The sequence below is a fragment of the Mirounga angustirostris genome, unplaced genomic scaffold (genome assembly GCF_029215605.1).
Source record: "Mirounga angustirostris isolate CCGP_5_RB_7025 unplaced genomic scaffold, mMirAng1.0.hap1 SCAF_2, whole genome shotgun sequence".
In the NCBI taxonomy this organism is placed as follows: domain Eukaryota; kingdom Metazoa; phylum Chordata; class Mammalia; order Carnivora; family Phocidae; genus Mirounga; species Mirounga angustirostris.
Window position 1 is genome coordinate 163,326,448 of NW_026991710.1, and position 20,879 is coordinate 163,347,326.

The 20,879-nt window shown below is 38.1% G+C and overlaps 1 protein-coding gene across 1 annotated transcript; it reads left to right on the plus strand.

Annotated features, from left to right (window-relative positions):
* The first annotated feature begins 7,005 nt into the window (after positions 1-7,005).
* Positions 7,006-17,381, plus strand: THAP1 (THAP domain containing 1). Its single transcript, XM_045879932.3, has 3 exons — positions 7,006-7,365; positions 9,980-10,175; positions 14,513-17,381. The coding sequence occupies exons 1-3, from the start codon at positions 7,295-7,297 to the stop codon at positions 14,885-14,887; spliced, it is 642 nt and encodes a 213-aa protein (XP_045735888.1). The 5' UTR covers positions 7,006-7,294; the 3' UTR covers positions 14,888-17,381.
* The last annotated feature ends 3,498 nt before the right edge of the window (positions 17,382-20,879 follow it).

Here is a 20,879-nt window from a genome sequence, read left to right on the forward strand (position 1 = left end):
TATAGTTTTCAAAGTACAGGTTTTTCACCTCCTTGGTTAAATTTATTCCTAGGCATTTCATTCTTTGATGCAATTATAAATGGATTTGTTTTCTTAATTTCTCTTTCTGCTACTTCATTGTTAGTGCATAGAAATGCTATGGATTTCTGTATGTTGATTTTGTATCCTACAACCTTATTGAATTCATTTATCAGTTGTAGTATTTTGGTGGAGTCTTTTAAGTTTTCTACATGTAATACTATGTCATCTGCAAAGAGTGGAAGTTTTACTTTTTCCTTACTGATCTGGATGCCTTTTATTTTTTTCTGGTCTGATTGCTGTGGATAGGACTTCCAGTACTATGTTGAATAAAAATGAGAGTGGACATCCTTGTCTTGTTCCAGACTGTAGGGGGAAAGCTCTCAGCTTTTCAGCATTGAGTATGATGTTAGCTATGGGTTTTTCATATATGGCCTTTATTATGTTGAGATGTGTTCCCTCAAGCCTACTTTGTTGAGGGTTTTTATCATGAATGGATGTTGTACTTTGTCAAATGCTTTTTCTGCATCTATTGAAATGATCATATGGTTTTTATCCTCTCTTGTGATGTTGAAATGTTCTTTTCTGAATCTGTGCCCTTATATTTGCACCAACACCTTCCCTCACTGCTCTTTGAAACACTAAATGTACTAATGTACTCCAGGCTCTTTTTTCCTAAACAGCAACACATAAACCTGGGAATGGGTTAGATAGAAGAGGAAAGGGCACTCAAGTTTTTATCGCCCTAAGACTTGAGTTTCCCAGGACCAGGCCAGTGGGCTGTAAGAGCTGTTGACAGAAGGTGATACTATTATAGAAATAAAGACAAACACTGAGCTTTTGTTACTCTCTCAGAACCAGACCATCTTCATGGCATCAGTATTTGTTTTAAGCATTGATATACTGCCTACCAGCAAATTTGAGGTGTTGTCAGTCACTGTCCTCTTCATCCATATGCATCCTCTGATTTGTTCCATGTCCCAGAAGGGAGCACAAGAGGAGTAAACACCCAGTTGGAAACCCTGAACATGTCTGGACACTGTCCTTATTCTCTCTTTCAGACTAGTGGTATTTAGCTGTAGGCCTTTTGAGGAGAATATAACATGTGACATAGGAGAGGGCTAAAGGCTAATGATGTTTTAAACTGGCATCTAACAGTTTGGATTTTGTTTAAAAACAAATTCTTGAGAAAGTATTTAAAAATACCTGTCCTTCATGGGGCACCTGGGTGGCTCAATCAATTAAGTGACTGACTCTTGGTTTCGGCTCAGGTCATGATCTCAGGGTCGTGAGACTGAGCCCCATTGTCAGGCTCTGTGCTGAGTGAGGAGCCTGCTTAAGATTCTTTCTCTAAGATTCTCTGCTCTTTCTCTAAAGTAATAAAGTAAATAAATCTTTAAAAAAAAAACCCAAGAAAATAAGACCTGACATTCAGATTAAAACACTAATCCTTCTAATCAGTCTTAGAGAAAACCTTTAATTTATATCTACATGAAAATTAATCTTTGTTTCACTAATCCTAGAATATTAGAACTGGAAGGGACCTTAGGAAACCAATGAAAGCTATAGATAGCTCCCCAGAAAAATACATATATACACATGTATGTATAATTTTCTTTCATTTTCAGAGGATTCAAAGACCTGGCCATTCATGGATTCCAAATTAAGAAGTCTCCATTTAGTCCCATAGCTTTACTCTACAGATAAGGATAATGAGGGCCAGAGAGAATGAATGCTAGGGTATTTTTAATAAAAGCTGTTTATAGAAAAAAGGAAGCATAGTTGGATAGAAATTAAAATCTGAACTATTAGATATTTGTGAGTTTAAAACATCGTTAGTCCTTAGCCCTCTCCTACATCAAAACAAGTGGCTTGTTTTTTTCCAGTTTATCCAACAAGAAGACAAAGTTTACCCTTCTTGACCAATTATAACAAAACCTATCCTTTTAATGTCAACGGTTACATTTTCTTTTTTCCTTAAAAACTGTATTAATCTATTTCCTTAAAAAGTCTATTAGTAAGTGAATTAGCTCTTGGCCTCTTAAGACTTTGAAAAACATCAGACTTCCAACCAGCCTTCCTCAGTTTACCCCTATTTATTCTCATTCCCTTAAATGGTCAAATAAAGCTAAGGCATATATTCATTTTTGACATTTTATGTAAGGGACCAAATGAAGAGATCAAATGAGTATATAAACATCTCTCCCATTCTCTAAAAGAAAGGAAATTTTGCATATTTTGTGTAGCCCTTGTTTGCTTTATAAACTTTTATTAAAGTAGAATAAACACCAGGGATTAAAAAATTTTTTTTAATTTAAATTCAGTTTAATTAACATATAGTATATTATTAGTTTCTGATATAGATTTTAGTGATTCATCAGTTGCATATAACACCCAATGCTCATTACATCAAGTGCTCTCTCTCCTTAATGCCCATCACCCAATTACCCCATCCCTCCACCCACCTCCCCTCCAGCAACCCTCAGTTTACACCAGATTTTCTAAATCATCAGGGTCAGATGATGAATTATCATAAAGCAAACACAGTATCACCTCCATCAAAAGACATATTACCATCATCCCATAAGCCCCCTTTCATTGCCTCTCTGCCCCAAAATAATTTCTTCTGACTTTTACCTTTTTTACTCTTTAAAAAAATAGGATAATATATTTGCTTTTGTGTGACTTCTTCAATATTATGTAGGAACCATCCATATTGTTGTGGGTCATAGCTTCCTTACTTTGATTGCTGTATAGTATTCCTTTGTATGACTATACCACAATTTATTCATTCAACTATTAATGGACATTTGGATTGTTAAAAAGGCAGACTATCATCTTTGAAAGTAAATGTTTCTGGCAGTCACCCCTTGACAAGTAGAGAATAGTTATTTGAGTCTTAGGAAATGTTGAGAAGAAATGGGCAAAGGAGAGAAGACAAACAGACAATGCATGTAAATTAGTTTAGAGAAAGTAGAAATTATTTTTCTGTTAAGTAAAGAAATTAATTTGTAGATCACACAGTAAAAATTTGGGTGTTTTAGAAAGAAAAATTCAACATTCAGTTCAATTAATATTTTTTAAATTATAGGCAATTTACTTCATCAATAAATTTTCCATTTTGAAGTAAGGAAACAGGATTATTTTCAATAAATAATAAAAATGTAGATTTCACTTCAAGTTATGGATAGCTGGAAGAAAGGAAACAGAAGAAAAGGGGAGTGAAGAAGAGAACTTCACTGAGGGAAATCCAACCAAATAATGAAATTGACTAGTTTCACTCTAAATGGATTAAAAGTGATCACAAACCTCAAAAGGGTGCTCTGCACTGGCTGGTGATCCTTGCATGCTTCTTTAGTAGCTTGCATTACCAACCTCTGCGAACTTTTACACATTCCTTCTCTTCTGACATTCCCCAGTCCTATATTCCCAGAGCTGATGACCCCACTTCATAAATTGCTCCCACCCTCCAAGTCCTCTATTTGGTGGGGGGTATACTTCTTTTTTAAAGGCCATCTCTATCTCAGTAAAAGGTACCACTATCCCTCCATCTAAATGCTGAAACCAGAAATTCAAGTACAAGTCAACCTTAATACCTTGATTCCTCTCTCTTCCTCATTCTCATATCCATCCATCAGCACCAAGCCTTGACATTTCTACCTCCAGCATATTCTCAAATCCTGGTCATTCCATCTCCACTGCCACTACCTTAGTCTAAGTTACCAACCTGTGTTACTTGCCTGCAATGGCCTCTTAATTGGTCTGCTACTCCCGTGCACTGTTGCCCCTCTGATAAACTCGTCACCTAATAGCCAGAATGACATTTTAAAAATGTCATGTCTCTCCACTGCCTATAAAGGTTCACTGGCTTCCTGCTGCACTTAAAGTCACCTTCTTCAACCTCACTTCACGCCCTTCCCCTGGCTCCCTGGGTCTACACCCCAGCCTCCATTCAGTTCCCAGATAATACTAAACTCACTACTGCCACAGGGCCTTAGTACACACTCCCTGTATGGAGAATGCTCTTCCCAGCCTCCCCATTCTCATTCTTTACATTACTAGATTTTTTCCCATTCTTTGGTTCTCAGCAAAATGTTCCCTTCTCAGATGACCTAACCACTCTAGCTAAAGTAAGTTAGCCCTCCTCTAACCTCATTCACCCTTACATTCTAATGTATTCAGGCATCTCAGCACAATGTTATTTTATTCACACTTTTTTAAATTCACATTTAATTCACATATTTTATTGTCTGTCTTCCCCTGTTGATCTTTTTTTTTTTAAAGATTTTATTTATGTGACCGACACAGCAAGAGAGGGAACACAAGCAGGGGGAGTGGGAGAGGGAGAAGCAGGCTTCCCGCAGAGCAAGGAGCCTGATGTGGGGCTCGATCCGAGGACCCTGGGACCATGACCTGAGCCGAAGGCAGACACTTAACGACTGAGCCACCCAGACGCCCCAGGGACTGTTAATCTTGTTCACAAAGAGCAAGACCTAGCATAATGCCTGCCATTTGCTCAATAAAGGTTAATAAAGAAATGGAAGGGGGAAAAGGGAGAGAAGACAAGATCACTCCTTACTCCTTACCACCCAGGTGTAAGCCACCATCTCTCATCTACATTGCCACACAAGCCTGCCTACCAGTCAGTCTCCCTGCCTCTAAGTTCCCCCTGCTATCTATATTCAACACAGCAGAGTGATTGTTTTAAAAGATTGGATCACCACTCTGCTTAAAACATGTTCACCATCTGAGTACAAGTCAAAGTCCTTACACTAGCTTCCAAGTCCCTACATGGGGCCTCATCCTGTTTCCTCTAACTTTATATTTGCCCCATGTGCCCCACTCTGCTCCAGCCACACTGGCCCCTTTACTGTTCTTTGTACAGGCTGGGGATACTGAGCTTCAGGAGTTTTGCCTTAGCCATTCCCTCTGCCTGCAAGGCTCTTCCCCCAGATATCCTCCTAGCTAACTCTTGCCCATTCCAAATCTTAGCTCAATAGTCACTTCCTCTATTAGGCTTATCCTAACCATTGTATTTAACAAACTATAGAAATGATCCCTGAAAGTATTTAAAATTGCAACCCCCACCGCCACATTGCTCCTTTCACCTTTTAACATGTCATATGGTCATTATGCTCTGTCTCCCTCCTCCAACCTCCACTAGAATGTTAGCTTCATGACGGCAGAAGTCTTTGTCTTATTCACTTATGTATCTCAAGCCCCTAGAACCTAGCAAATGTTTAGTAAATATTTGCTGAATCAACTGATGAGTAAAGAATTTCAGTGAACGCTTAGTTAAAATATACTTTTTAGTTCACAAGCACTTATCACATTCTGATCCTTATTGCACAGCAAACCACGGAGGAAATTACTGCCTGTCTATCCCTGGAAATGCTAATAAGTTTATTATTAGCATTTTAGTATTTATTTATTTTAGTATTTGGTAAAGGGATATGGCTCTGAAATTATTTTAGGCACAAGGTTTCTGGGCCCAGTTGATTTAACATTTTCTAGATACTTAATTTATGCCAGACACTGCAAGCTGCTGGGGTTACAAGGCTAAATAAGACAAAGTCCTCCTCCTCAACAGGATCTTAGTTCATGAAGTGGGACAAGGACATAGACATTACAGTATGGTTCATAATCCTATAGAGAGGTTAAGTACAAGTTTCACTGGAACAAGAGAGGTGCCTAAGTTGGAGAGCTTGTTAGAAACATAACATTGAGACCACATCTTGAAGGTGGACAGGTCAGAGAAAGGCATTTCAGCCTAAGGGAAAACAGCCTATTTCCGGAAGCCAGGAGAATGCCTGCCCTGTGTAAAATATGCTAGGAAAGAGTTAAGTTAAAGTGGAGATGATGGTGAAAAGGTAGAGGTAGCTGGTCCTCAAGGGCTTTATGACTCACCAGAAGAAGTCTGGATTTTATCCAGTAGAGGAGGTAGCTTCTGAAGGATGTGAATAAGTGTATGACAATTACTTAATGTGGAGGAAAGATTGGAGAGGCAAAACTAGAGACGGACAGTCAGGGGTTGTTGCATGGGTCTGAGGGCCTGATCAAGAACAATGAAAAGAGAGATGGAGAGGGGTGGATTTAATAAGTATTTATTTATTCTATAAAATTATCCTGGCCATCAATCGGATGTAGAGGGTGAGAAAGAAAACTAAGGTTTCCGGTTTAAGCAACTGAATAGATAATTCACAGATGATAATCCGAAGGCAGAAAAATTTACATAAGAAATAGAAGATTTAGGAAATCATAGCATTTTATTGAATTCAAGCAGCAGGGTGTTTAGAGTCAGAGGAGGGCAGAGGATGGAACCCTGGGGAAACATCAGGACTTAGGGGGGCGGGGGGGGGGAGAGTGGGGCAGAAAAAGTATAATAGAGCCATGGAGTTTGTCAACAGCCTGCTATCCAGATTTCCAGGCTCTCATCTACATAGAGGGGAGGTGCACGCAACAAGAGGCAAACGGTGGGAAAATAGCTGCAGCAGTTCATGATTTCCAACAGCACCTGCAGAACACTACAGCAATGGAAGCCCTTCAGAAGTGAGCGTGTATGTCTTTCATTGCTAAAATTCTGGTGCCTGAGCTCTCACGGAGCCTTGTGATACCTGCAGCAACAGGTAATGGGATGAAAACTGGCGATGTGGGAAAGGGATCCACAAAGTTTCACAAAAATCATATACCATCCGTGGCTGCGCTAAAAGAAATGGGAAGAATTACCCAACGACCTCAGCTCTACACCTGTCCTCCTTTGGGCCACCATACCCAAAGACCGCGCCGTTCTCCACCCTAAACCGTCCCAGATAAATTAACACAAGGAAATCACACAGGTTGTGGAGTCTGACCCTGCACTCAGGCTCGGGTCCCCTCCCCTTGCCTCTCCTAGCAAACACTTCCTTTCTCCTTTCCGGAAGCTCGAGGCCCCACCCACTTCCGCAACGCCGAGCCTTAGCCAATGGTCTGCTTCCCAAGGAACGTTACCTCTGACCTCAGGGCTAATCAGAGACAGTGAGACAAACTCCTCGCGAGAGGTGAGGTTGAAGCTGCCTCCGCCATCTTGGAGATGGGAGACGGGCGATGGCTGTGGTCCTTCTGCTAATGCAAACAACAAAACGGGCGCAATAGCCAACCCGAGTGAGCTTATCATCACTGTAACTGTTGACCAAAGCTACAGAAGAAGCGAGGGTGTCAAAGCCCAGCGCGGCGACATTGATAGCAGCTTCTCCTGCCTGCGGGAGCGGCAGAAGTGAAGTGACTGAAGACCGGAAGGATGGTGCAGTCCTGTTCCGCCTACGGCTGCAAGAACCGGTATGATAAGGATAAGCCCGTTTCTTTCCACAAGTAAGTACCTTGCGCGTCTCGCGGGGCTGGCCCCAGCTCGGGCTGGGGGCGCGCGGCCGGTTAGGCTCGGGGGCGGAGCCAGGCGCGTGTCCGCGCGCTACCTAATGAGAGGGGCGGGGCAGGGGCGGGGCACGACCGGGCCCTGCTCGCCGTCTCCGGCCGCGAGCGGTGGGCGTACCCGCCCAGGGTTGGAGCTCACGTTCCACCGCCCAGGGCTGTGCGTCCTCGGCGCGCGTCGCCGCGGTGACCGTTTCTCGCGCTTGAGGGTCGGAACCCGTGCGGGAGGTTCGCCGCCGCCTCGGGTTGGCGTGTTCGCGACCCAGGAGCGCGGGTCGTGAGGTCCTCAAACCCGAGAGGCATCTGGATCTCGCCCCTGGGGTAATAGAGAAGCTAGGTGGTAATAACACCTTAGAAGTAAATTTGAAGTAGAGACAAAGAAAGACCTTTCAAATGACGAAGCCACTCTTTTTCATCCTTGCTGTGGATGGGAGGCCAGCATCACAGTAATTAAAGATTGAGTTTTGGCCAGGATTTCAGGGAGGATGTTTTTACCCAGTTTCTAGGAACTAACCTTTGAGGAACTCCCCAAGTTTTAGAGAAAGCTTGTGGTACTGACAAGATGAATACTTAATATTTCAAGCGCACAGTAACGATAACGTGGGCAATAATAACACCGGCCATAATCAAGTGTCATAATAGAAGTCAGTATGAGCTATTACGGGCGCCTAGAGGAAGCGCTTTGAAAAGAACTCGCCCCACAACTTTCAGGACTGTTTTATCCAGAAAGTGCTGCAGTTAGAGTAGTCCTGGAGGGAAAAATGTTCTCTTGAAAATGGGAAAAGAAAACTGCAAAATGGAAACGACTTAATGATAATCGGATGTCTGCAAAATGTGACACGATGGCATTTTCATTCAGCCAAATAAAGTATTTACAAATTTTATTACTTTTACATTAACTTCTTTTGCAAGAATTCCCGACAATAAGTAGACGATAGCTAAGAGATTAGATCCGTGGTAAATTATAGGAATTATTCATAGGTAAATAATTACAAAAGCAAAAATTAAATACTCCTTCAATTTTTTTTGGTGCTGTCGTTTGTGTTTAACAGGGGATGTAGATGCATTTTATGTTTGATATGAGAGGGACCCAAAAGAAATGAGTGCCTTACAACATAGATCTTGAGTGTTGATTGATGTACCACCAGCACCACCCCTACCCTCCACCTCGAGGAGGAGAGAGAACACTTAACACTTCCAGGATCTACTTCAGTATATCCTGATATTACTTCTTCATTTATTGGAATTTCTGAAAGTTGGTGAATTGACTTCCAGTTCTTTGAAAGTGTAGGAATAGATTAGAAGATGGTAACACGGTTACATACAGTCAGCTCCCCACAACCCCATTTCTAATGATATCTCAGAAAGAATCTAAAAATGTGGAAAATCTTTCATTGGTACTGGAAACTAAGGGTGGCATTCACACATCAGAAATAGTTTCTGCTGGCTGTGAAACGACTGAATCAAAGGAAGAGCTGATCTGCCTCTCATTCTTACCTATAAAGAACATTTTTGGGGGACTAGATGGGAAATAACTTGACAGAACTCCATAAACAGCCTGAGCATTGTAGTGCTTGAGACAGGAGTGCAAGGTGCTGAATTTTGTATTTCTGGAAGCCATTTCCAGCAGGGATCTTCTAGGGGTACTTTTACCAGTTTCTACATGGTGGCCCTGTAGCAGCAGCTATTCTGGGCAAAGAAAAGAACTGTCCCAAAGATTGGTTAGTTCTTCATGATAGCAGAGTCAGGCTGTAGCATGCCTTACATGGGAGAGAAACTGTAACATAGAGTTGAAACATCCTTTGGCTTCTTTCCAGTCTCCCCAGTTCACTAAATACTTGACCTGGAAGAGTAAAATCACAATAAATTTAAACTCTTCCCAAGCCCCCTTATCTGGGCCTGATGGACATATTCCAGTTGATTTCGAGGTAAATTAAGATAAATATTACTGCATATGTCCCTTGACTTCCCACCTCCCATCATATCCTCTTCTCACTGCATGCATCTGTCTGCATGGCTGACATTTAATATGTATATTTTTACATTTTGTAAATTTTTAATCAGCCTGTCTTGTTTAAATTGTATATATCATTGTATCTGACATTCTTATAACTACTCTGTGATAAAAAGATTCCTATAACAAATACTGCTTTTTATTTTTTTTAATTTTTATTTAAATTCTAATTAACATACAGTACAATATTGGTTTCAGGAGTAAAATTCAGCGATTCATCCCTTACATACAACACCCCCAAATACTGCTTTTAAAAAAAAACAAAAATTCCATGCTGAGAGGGCTGACTTACATCACACACTAGTGGGTGGTCGCTTTATTTATAAAAGATCTTTAAAGCAATTACATTTTTAACTAAGGTGAATAAAGGCACAACTAAAACTCAAAAAAAAAAAGATAGCAGAGCTAGTGTTTTAATCAAATGTCCCTTAGCTTGTTCACATCAATATAAGATAGTTCTTTCCTAATCAGGAAAGTCTGGATGTGCTTTTTTTTTTTCCTTTTAAAAGAAGGTCAGAGAACTGAATTATCTCTTCTTCTTAGGTTTCCTCTTACTCGACCCAGTCTTTGCAAAAAATGGGAGGCAGCTGTCCGTAGGAAAAACTTTAAGCCCACGAAGTACAGCAGTATCTGTTCGGAACACTTTACTCCTGACTGCTTTAAGAGGGAGTGTAACAACAAGTTGCTGAAAGAGAATGCTGTACCCACGATATTTCTCTGTACTGAGCCACATGACAAGGTAACGTGTGTTTTAAAATACTGGGCTTTCTATTTATAAAATTAATGTTTTTATTGTGGAAAATTCAGAGTAATGTTAAGAAAATAAATGTTACAGGACGCCTGGGTGGCTCAGTCGTTAAGCGTCTGCCTTTGGCTCAGGTCATAATCCCAGGGTCCTGGGATCAAGCCCCGAATTGGGCTCCCTGCTCAGCGGGAAGCCTACTTATCCCCCTCCCGCTCTCCTGCTTGTGTTCCCTTGTGTTCCCTCTTTCGCTGTGTCTCTCTGTCAAATAAATAAATAAAATCTTTCTAAAAAAAAAAAAAAAGAAAAAGAAATGTTGCCTGGAAGCCATCACTTGTAGATAACCACTGTGATATACTTTTTTTAAAAAAAAGATTTTATTTATTTATTTGACAGAGAGAGAAGGACAGCGAGAGAGGGAACACAAGCAGGGGGAGTGGGAGAGGGAGAAGCAGGCTTCCTGCGGAGCAGGGAGCCCGATGTGGGGCTCCATCCCAGGACCCTGGGACCATGACCTGAGCTGAAGGCAGACGCTTAACTGAGCCACCCAGGTGCCCCAAAAATGATATACTTTTTAAAAATACAAAGTGCAGTTTATTAAAGTTAAACATCTTCACACTAAGAAAGGCAATCTAGCTTTGTGACTTATTTTAGTCACTCTGTACCCCTACACGTATGTTGATAAGTTTTGGGTTTTCTTTATCAGGGACCATTCAGTTTCAAAGTATTTACCCCTCAGTTTTAAGTGGTTAGTATTTAATTAAATCTTATTAGTCATTCTCTCTCTTGCATCCCATTTCTACTTTAGGTGGAAAAGTATAATTAAAACTTAAATTGTTTTCTCATTTTAGAATGGTCCTATTTCAAGGATTCACCAAAAAAGTCTAGTGTTCTTTCTTTTTAATCAAAGTGTAGCTGATACATGATGATGTTACATTAGTTTCAGGTGTACAACATACTAATTAGACAAATCTACACATTATGCTGTGCTCACCACAACTGTAGCTACCATCTCTCACCATATAAGGCTGTTAGAACACCACTGACCATATTCCCTATGCTGTACCTTTCATCCCTGTGTCTTGTTCATTCCATAACTGGAAGCCTGTACCTCTCTCTGCCCATTTTTTCCATCCTCCTGTCCTCTCCCCTCAGGCAGCCATCACTTTGTTCTCTATATTTATGGGTCTTTTTCTGCTTTTTTGTTTGCTTTTTTTTTTTTCAGTTGTTTTGTTTTTTAGATTTCACATATAAGTGGAATCACATGGTATTTGTCTTTCTCTGACTTTTTTCACTTAGCATGATACCCTCTAGGTCCATGCATGTTGTCGCAAAATGGCAAAATCTCATTCTTTTTTATAGCTGAGTAATATTCTATTGTGTATGTATGTATGTACATATATATGTATAGATATATAGGTATACCCTCCACACACACACACGCACAAACACACACACACACACAGAACATCTCTATCCATTCATCTATTAATGGACACTTGGGTCGCTTTCATATCTGGGCTATTGTAAATAATGCTGCAGTAAATATAGGGGTGCATATATCTTTTTGAATTAGTGTTTTCATTTTCTTTGGGTAAATACCCAGTAGTGGAATTACTGGATCATATGGTAATTGTTTTTAAGTTTTTGAGAAACCTCCATACTGGTTTCCACAGTCACTGCACCAATTTGCATTCTTACCAACAGTGCATGAGGGTTCTCTTTTCTCTATATCCTCGTCAACACTTGTTATTTCTTGTCTTTTTGATACTAATCACTCTGACAGTTATAAGGTGATAACTCATTGTGGTTTTGATTTTCATTTCCCTGATGATTAGTGATGTTGAGCATCTTTTCATGTGTTTGTTGGCCTTGTGTATGTCTTTGGAAAAATGTCTGTTCGTGTCCTCTGCCCATTTTTTAACGGATTATTTCTTTGATGTAGTGTTGAATAAGTTCTGTATATATTTTGGTTATTAACTCCTTATCAGATATATTTTTTGCAGATATCTTTTTGCATTCACTAGGTTGTCTGTGTTTTTTTATTATTATTATTATTTATTTGTTAGAATGAGAGAGAAAGAGAGAAAGCACAGCAGGGGGAGTGGCAGGCTGAGGGAGAAGCAGTCTCCCTACTGAGCAAGGAGCCCAATTTGGAACTTGATCCCAGGACTCTGGGATCGTGACCTGAGCCGAAGGCAGACACTTAACTGACTGAGCCACCCAGGCATCTCACATGTTATTTTTTTTATTTTTATTTTGTTTTATTTTTTTAAAGATTCATTTATTTTAGAGAGAGAGTGCATGGGGTAAGGGCAGAGGGAGAGAGTATCTCAAGTAGACTCCCTGCTGAACACAGAGCCCGCACTGGACTTAATCTCACAACCCTGAGATCATGACCTGAGCTGAAATCAAGTGGGGCGCTTATCTGACTGAGCCACCCAGGCACCCCACACTAGATTTCATTTTAGTTTTGTTGATGGTTTCCTGCCCTGTGAAAAAGCTTATTATTTTGGTGTAGTCACAATTGTTTATTTTGCTTTTGTTTTCCTTACCTGAGGAGACAGGTCTAGAAAAATGTTGCTAAGGCTGATGTCAAAGAAATTACTGCCTATGTTTTGTTCTAGGATTTTTATGGTTTCAGGTTTCACATTTAAGTCTTTAATCCGTTTTGAATTTAGTTTTGTGTATGGTGTATAAAAGTGGTCCAGTTTCATTCTTTTTCATGTAACTGTAGTTTCTCTAGCACCATTTATTGAAGAGTCTGTTTTTTCCCTATTATATATTCTTACCTCCTTTGTTGTAGATTAATTAACCTTATAAGCATGGGTTTATTTTTGAGCTCTCCGTTCTATTCCATTGATCTATATTTCTGTTTTTGTGCCAGTTTTGATTCTGCAGCTTTGTAGTATATCTTGAAAACTGTGATTGTGGTATCTCCAGCTTTGTTCTTCTTTCTCAAGTATGCTTTGGCTATTTGGGGTCTCTTGTGGTTCCATACAGATTTTAAGATTACTTTTTCTAGTTCTTTGAAAAATGCTGTTGGTATTTTCATAGGGATTGCATTGAGTCTGTAGATTGCTTTGGGTAGTATGGACATTTTAACAACGTTAATTCTTTCAATCCATGCGAATGGTATATATCTTTTCATTTATTTGTGTCATCTTCAATTTGTTTCATCAGTGTTCTATAGTTTTCAGAGTATAGGTCTTTCACCTTGGTTAAATTTATTCCTAGGTGTTTCATTCTTTTTGGCACAATTATAAATGGAATTGTTTTCTTAATTTCTCTTTCTGCTACTTCATTTTTAGTGTATAGAAACACAACTGATTTCTGTATATTAATTTTGTATCCTACAACTTCACTGGATTCACTTATTACCTCTGTTAATTTTTTGTTGCAGTTTTTAGGGTTGTCTATATCATGTCATCTGCAAATAGTGACAGTTTTACTTCTTCCTTACCAATTTGGATGCCTTTTATTTATTTCTCTTGTCTGATTGCTATGGCTAGGACTTCCCAAGTACTATGTTGAATGAAAGTGGTGAGAGTGGACATCCTTGTCTTGTACCTGACCTTAGGGGAAAAGCTCTCAGTTTTTCACCACTCAGTGTGATGTTAGCTGTGGATTTTTCATATATGGCCTTTCTTATTTTGAGGTATGTTCCCCCTAAGCCAACTTTGTTGAGACTTTTTATCATGAATGGATGTTGAATTTTGTCAGATGCTTTTTCTACATTTACTGAGATGATCATATGATTTTATCCTTTGTTTTGTTAATGTAGTGCTTCACATTGATTTACAAATATTGAACCATCCTTGCATACCTGGAATAAATCCCACTTGATTGTGGTAAATGATCCTTTTAATGTATTGTTGAATATGCTCATATTTATTTTTGCATCTATGTTCAACAGGGATATTGGCCTGTAGTTTTTGTTGTTGTTGTTGTAGTGTCTTTGTTTTTGATATCAGGGTAATGCTGGCCTCAGAGAATATATCTGGAAGTCCTTTCTCTTCTATTTTTTGGAATATTTTGAGGAGAATAGGTATTAACTGTTTAAATATTTGGTAGCATTTACCATCTGGTCCTGGACTCTTGTCTTTTGGGAGATTTTTGATTGCCTTTTCAATTTCATCACTAGCAATTGGTCTATTCATATTTTCTATTCCTTCCTGATTCATTCTTGGATGATTCTGTGTTTCTGGAAATTTAACCATTTCTTCTAGGTTGTCCAATTTGTAAAAATGTCATTCTTAAATTCCACAGGTGGATTCTTTTGAACTGTTATTTGTAGTTACTAAACTTGAACATACTCTGCATTATTGTTGTAGAAGGAAGATCTTCTGGAGCCACAAGAACAGCTTCCCCCGCCTCCTTTAACACCTCCCATTTCCCAGGTTGATGCTGCTATTGGATTACTAATGCCTCCTCTTCAGACCCCTGATAATCTCTCTGTTTTCTGTGACCACAACTATACTGTGGAGGATACAATGCACCAGAGAAAAAGGATTCATCAGCTAGAACAACAAGTTGAAAAACTCCGAAAGAAGCTCAAGACTGCACAGCAGCGATGCAGAAGACAAGAACGACAGCTTGAAAAATTAAAGGAGGTTGTTCACTTCCAGAAAGAGAAGGACGACATATCAGAGAGAGGTTACGTGATTTTGCCGAATGACTACTTTGAAATAGTTGAAGTGCCAGCATAAAAAAATGATGTTTGTATTGGTTTTTAATGGGGCAACACCACACACCCTCTTCTAGCCTATAAAGGAGTTTCATTTGAAAAAATAACAATTGATTACTTGTATAAAAACAATTCAGAATATTTTTTTAAAAAAATAAATTAGATATATACTATAAAATTGTAAATTTTTTGTTTGTAATTTCAGGGTTTTTACATTTTAACAAAATATCTTAAAAGTTATAAACTAACCTCAGAACTCCAATATAAGTTGGTTTCAAATTGAAGAGTTTTGTTTTTTGGGTATTTATAGAAATGTAAAAATGAAAAGTAAAGTGAATGTGAACAGTATAGCAAGGACAATTTAAGTTTAAAATGTAAAATTAATGCAGGTTATTAAAAGAATTTAGTTACATTGTAAGTCAGATCACGAGATGTAACTTCTCAGAATATATATATTCTTATTCACATATTCTTATTTGTAAAGTCAGAAGATTTGTTTATCTTTCTTAAGTACTTGTCAAAGATAAATTGACAAGTCAATACTTAAAAAAATAAATTGGTTGTCTTCAGAGCAGAAAATGAAGAGTCATTCTATATCTAGTCAATATGAGTAAATAAGTATGAGTTTTTAAAAGTGGGTCCGTCTTTTTTTCCCCACTGTCTAGCATTATTAAATTAGAAGCATATCTCCAGTGGAAGAGACATTCTTCAATAAAGTAGGCGTTGTTATTAATAAAGTAATAAAAATGGGGGGCCTGATCCATAGTATGCCTTTTCTTTCATTATCCCCAACCTTAAGGAGCATCTAGTTCTCAACTGTATCCAAATATCTAACAAATATGTTGTGTCAGTAGAGTTTAATTCGTACAATAATATGACCAATTGATTTTGGTCACATCTTCACATAAAAAAGGATTTCTTCACTTTTAACACAAGTTTGAAATTATATCCCATTTACTTGAGTGATTTGTATTCCAGAGCAACCTAATATGTAGTGTTTATGTTACTGAATGTTGAAATTTAAACACTGAAGTTTCTATTCAAACTATGAGATGTATTCTGACTTTGTGAGAACTTTTAGTTACATATTTGAAATGAAAATATGTTCTGAGTAAACAAATACTGCCTTAGGAATTACCTACTTAGATTTAGACTAATTGTTCCAATTACGATTATTTTATATTTCAAAGTACACTGAGATAGTTGAAGAGTAACAGGCCTTTTAAGGCAGTATTAAAAATATGAAACAGTGACATTCAAAAGTATCTTTTGTAGAGTGGTTTTCAATGTAATTTACTGCTGTGCTACCAGTGGATAATACCTTGATTTTTTATGAACCAGTATTTTAAAAATAGAAAATTATAATCAGAAGATTATTCAAAGTTATATGGTCTGATAACATATAGAACTAACGCTAATGAATCAGAAGATGTTTTCTAGTTACTCATGGATCTCATCACTGTTTTGGAAACCCACAAAATAGGTTGGTTTTATATTTCATCTGTCTAGCAATTCCTGGAGGATATATGAGTAAACATCTTGCAAAGCATATATCTTATTGTTATCTACATAAAAGGAAACGTGTGTGTGTTTGTGTGTATGTGTCCCCCAAACCAAGAATCCAAAATTGAATTGTAAAAGTGGCAATCCTAATTACTTAGCATCTTAACATTATGATTTAACCTGAAGTTTCTTTTCCTAACAAACAAATCTCTATTTGGAGAGAACTGAGCAAGCAGCATGTATACCAGCTGTTTGCATTTAAATAAATATCATAGTTTAACATAGGGAGTTTGAGGTACAGGTGGTTATTTCTGAATATGAGATGTAATATTTGGTAAATGTTTTAAAAATTCATTTTGGCTACTGTATTGTTTCTTACATTGCCAGGTAAAGGAAATAGGTCCTATTCAAACATGATGAAACTCATTCTGAAACAAATGGACACAGTCTCAATCTGGAACAAATTGGGGGAAGACTCATGTGAACTGCAGCATATTCTGAAAGATGACATTTATTTTAAGTACATACAGTAACGTACTAAAATTTCCATTTATGTGTGATGATGTAATCTGGCAATAATGGTGAGAAGAAATAACTTCCTTAATAAAACTGTTAGGAAAACTATGAAATCATAGAATTTTAGAATCAGAAGGGACTTACAAATGACTGAACACTAGTCTAACCTCCAAACCCTGCAGAAATCTGTTTGTAAAATATCTGTGACAAGTGGTCATCTGTTCTCTGATTACTGTTTACATTTAAGCAGTTATTCTCAGATTCTTTAAAATGGGTTTCTGGATTAGGATAGAATTAATTGCCATTCTTTTTATACTTGGTTGTAGTGGAAATATAAACTTCACTTTGAACTGCTGCATAGTTTGAACCATCAAATTCTGAGTTAAAGAAGTTTTAAAATTTTGTAAAATAATTTAAATGTTTAGTAACTGTATATCTGTTATGTGAACTAAAAATAATTGTCATTGCAGTAAAGAAACAGTGGTGTTTTAAAATTATTGGCAAAACTTTTTACTTGGAAGTCCAAGTACATGAGATCTTTTTTTTCTCTTAACTATAATTTGTGTAATTCCTATCTTAGAAGTGTGACAGAAATGGTGAAAGCAAATGAAAGTTTCCCTTGATATGGATTTTTTTTGGTTCAATTAATATTCTCTGATCATCTCTAGCTCTTAAAAATAATTATACACACATACTCAACACCTATGGCTTTTATAAAGTCAGTATTAAGCAGCATAAGACAATATACTTAAAAGTCCGTGTGATCTGTAAAAAGAAAACTCCCATTTATGTTCCAGAATTCTTAAAAGACAGCCATCCATGAATAGCATTTAAATGAAAAAGAGAGCAGATTTACAAATCTGCTTGATTATTACTCTTCCTAATAATTGGCAACCATGTGAATTGGATAACCAATAAATGAAGAGCATTGCTCTTGTGATGGTAACTGGTGTTTCTGGGCATTATGATTTTATATATTGTGTATTAAAATACAATCCTCAACGTGAAAGAAAAATATCAAAAAGCAAACAGTGATTTACAAACAAGCAAAAAAGCAGTTATAATTCTTGTACTTAAAATAATGAAAAAGTTTGCTCTTAAAATTCCATGTCTTGATATCTTTTTTACCTTGGATGTTATTTTATTCTATTGAGATTTTTTTCTGAATGATAAATATTTTTTAAACGCAAAAAAATCTATTGAGAATTTTTATTCTTTTCTAAATTCATAGTATTTGGGGTTTTGAGATTATCAAAATTTCATTTTTAAAATCTAAAGTATATGAATAAACGTCCTTTGTTTTAAACTGTTTTTGGTGAGACAAACTGTACAATATTAGCAACAAATAGACAAATAACTTCTGGAATGGCTACATGTTCACCCTAACTACCATGATTGGTTAAAAAAAAATTTTTTAAACAACGATTTAAGGTCTCTGCATATTGTCTTAAGATCATACAGTAAATGAAACATTCAAGAAAATCTAAATCTCTAAAAGAACATTAAGAGCATGGTGACATATACACTGCAACTTATTCTTGCCTTAAACCACCACCACCACTGCCACCCCCCCCACACAGCTCAGTGCTACAGAAACCCCATTCTGAGTGGATATGGCCAAGAAGACAATGCTCACTGTCCTCGCAGTATCCACTGAAGTCCTGTGGTATCTCCCAAGGAGGGGCAGGCAGCCAGTATTTCTCATACCCCCCTAGATTTGTGTTGCAAAGGCTAATCTGCAGCCAAGTGCAGCCAAAAGGTCAGGACCCTCCACCCAACTCCCACTCAGGGTGGAGGCTTTACCCCTGGTGTAGCAGGCCAAGAGTATCAGGACTCTGATCACCCTCTTCCTAGATGCTTATAGGGTGAAGTTTCCATGCCAGGAGAGTCAAGCCAAGAAGACCAGAAGCTACCATCCCAATTGAGTTCTGATCATAAAGTACGTATATCAACCCTAGAGAAGCAGATCGTGGCCCTACCACCCATAGCTACAGAGGAGTGACATAGATTTCTTTCCCCCAGGGGAGAGGAAGCCATAAGAACAGAGAACTCTGAAGCTCTCCCCAAAGGAACTTTTTTTTTTTTTTAAAGATTTTATTTATTTACTTGAGAGAGAGAGAATGAGAGAGAACACATGAGAGGGGGGAGGGCCAGAGGGAGAAGCAGACTCCCTGCCGAGCAGGGAGCCCAATGTGGGACTCGATCCCGGGACTCCAGGATCATGACCTGAGCCGAAGGCAGTCGCTTAACCAACTGAGCCACCCAGGCGCCCCCCAAAGGAACTAATTTTATCTGGAAGGGTATGGGGAAGTTCAGGACTAAGGAACTCTGAAGGAAATGGAAAACTTCATGGTAAAAAATTAAAAGGGGGTTGGTAGCTCCACCAGAGTAACAAACTAAGTTATTTTTAGGCTAGGTAATTTAACCAGAGAACAGGTAAAGAGGTAAAAAGAGACCTCCTGGGGTCGTAACAAGCCTCAAAGACTAGCCTCAAAAACTTGTGCAAAAAGGCCCAGATCTAATTAGATCAGACTACATAGCATTTTAGGCCCTAGGGCATCATCAAAACAAAGAGCAATCCATTGGCATGGAGCTAATGTCTTGAGTTTGACACCAGCAAAGGCAGATAGTTTAACAAAGAGATCAGGAAAATAGAGAAAGGCCTGTTAGAAGCTCTTATCACCCTATGTGACTATGTGCATGCCCAAGGCTGCACCTTCTAAGAAATGAAATCAGAGACTTCATTCACCCTGAAGGGGAAATTAACTTCACTAAATTAGTCAAGTAATTAAATAAAACAATCACAAGCCTGGAAGAGGGGTGGGTGGGTCACTAGAATCAGTGTCCAAAGATCCTACAATATATATAATCTAAAATGTCCAGTTTTTAACAAAAAGTTATGAGATATGCAAAGAAATAGGATAGTGTAACTCATATGGGGTTGGGGAGGGGGGAGGGGGGGAGCAAGCAACAGAAACTGAAAAGGGCCAGATGTCAGAATTAACAAAGACATAAAAGCAGCCATTATAAATAAGCTAAATAAATATTAGTTCCAAAGAACTAATGGAAAGTATGCTTAAAGAAGTAAAGGAAGGAATGATGACAATATCTCATCAAAAAGAAAATATCAAGGAGGTAAAATTTTTAAAAAAGGATATTCTGGAGGTATAAAGTACAATAATTAAAATTCACTAAAAATTAACTAGAGAAGCTCACAGTTATTTGAACTTGCAGAAGAAATATCAGTGAACTTGAAGATAGATCACCCAATCTGAAAAACAGAGAACAAAGAATGAAGAAAATGAACAGAGCCTCAAAGAAACATAGTACCTCTAAACATATCAATATATGCATAATGGGGGCGCCTGGGTGGCTCAGTTGGTTAGGCGACTGCCTTCAGCTCAGGTCATGGTCCCGGAGTCCCGGGATCGAGTCCCACGTCGGGCTCCAAGCTCAGCAGGGAGCCTGCTTCTCCCTCTGACCCTCTCTCCTCTCATGCTGTTTCTCTCTCTCAAATAAATAAATAAATAAAATCTTAAAAAAAAAAAAAAAAATATATGCATAATGGAAGTACCAGAAGAAGGAAGGGTGGAATAGAAATGATGGGGAGAGGGAGAGAGGAGCAGAAAAATATTTGGAGAAGGGTGCCTGACTGGCTCTTGATCTTGGGGTTTTGAGTTCAAGCCCTACCTTTGGTATAGAGATTACTAAAAAAATAAAATATTTGAAGAAATAATGGGTGAAAATCCCATACATTTGATGAAAAACACTAATCTACAAATTCAAGAAGCCCAACAAATTCTAAGATAAAGACATCCACACCCAGATGCATCATAGTAAAAAATGATCAAAATCAAAGAGAAAAATGACATTATATGCAAGGGAACCCTAATAAGGTTAACATCTGATTTCTTACCAGAAAAAATGAAGACCAGGAGGCAGTGAGATGACATTCAAAGTGCTGAAAGAAAAACCTGTTAACCAAGAATATTATA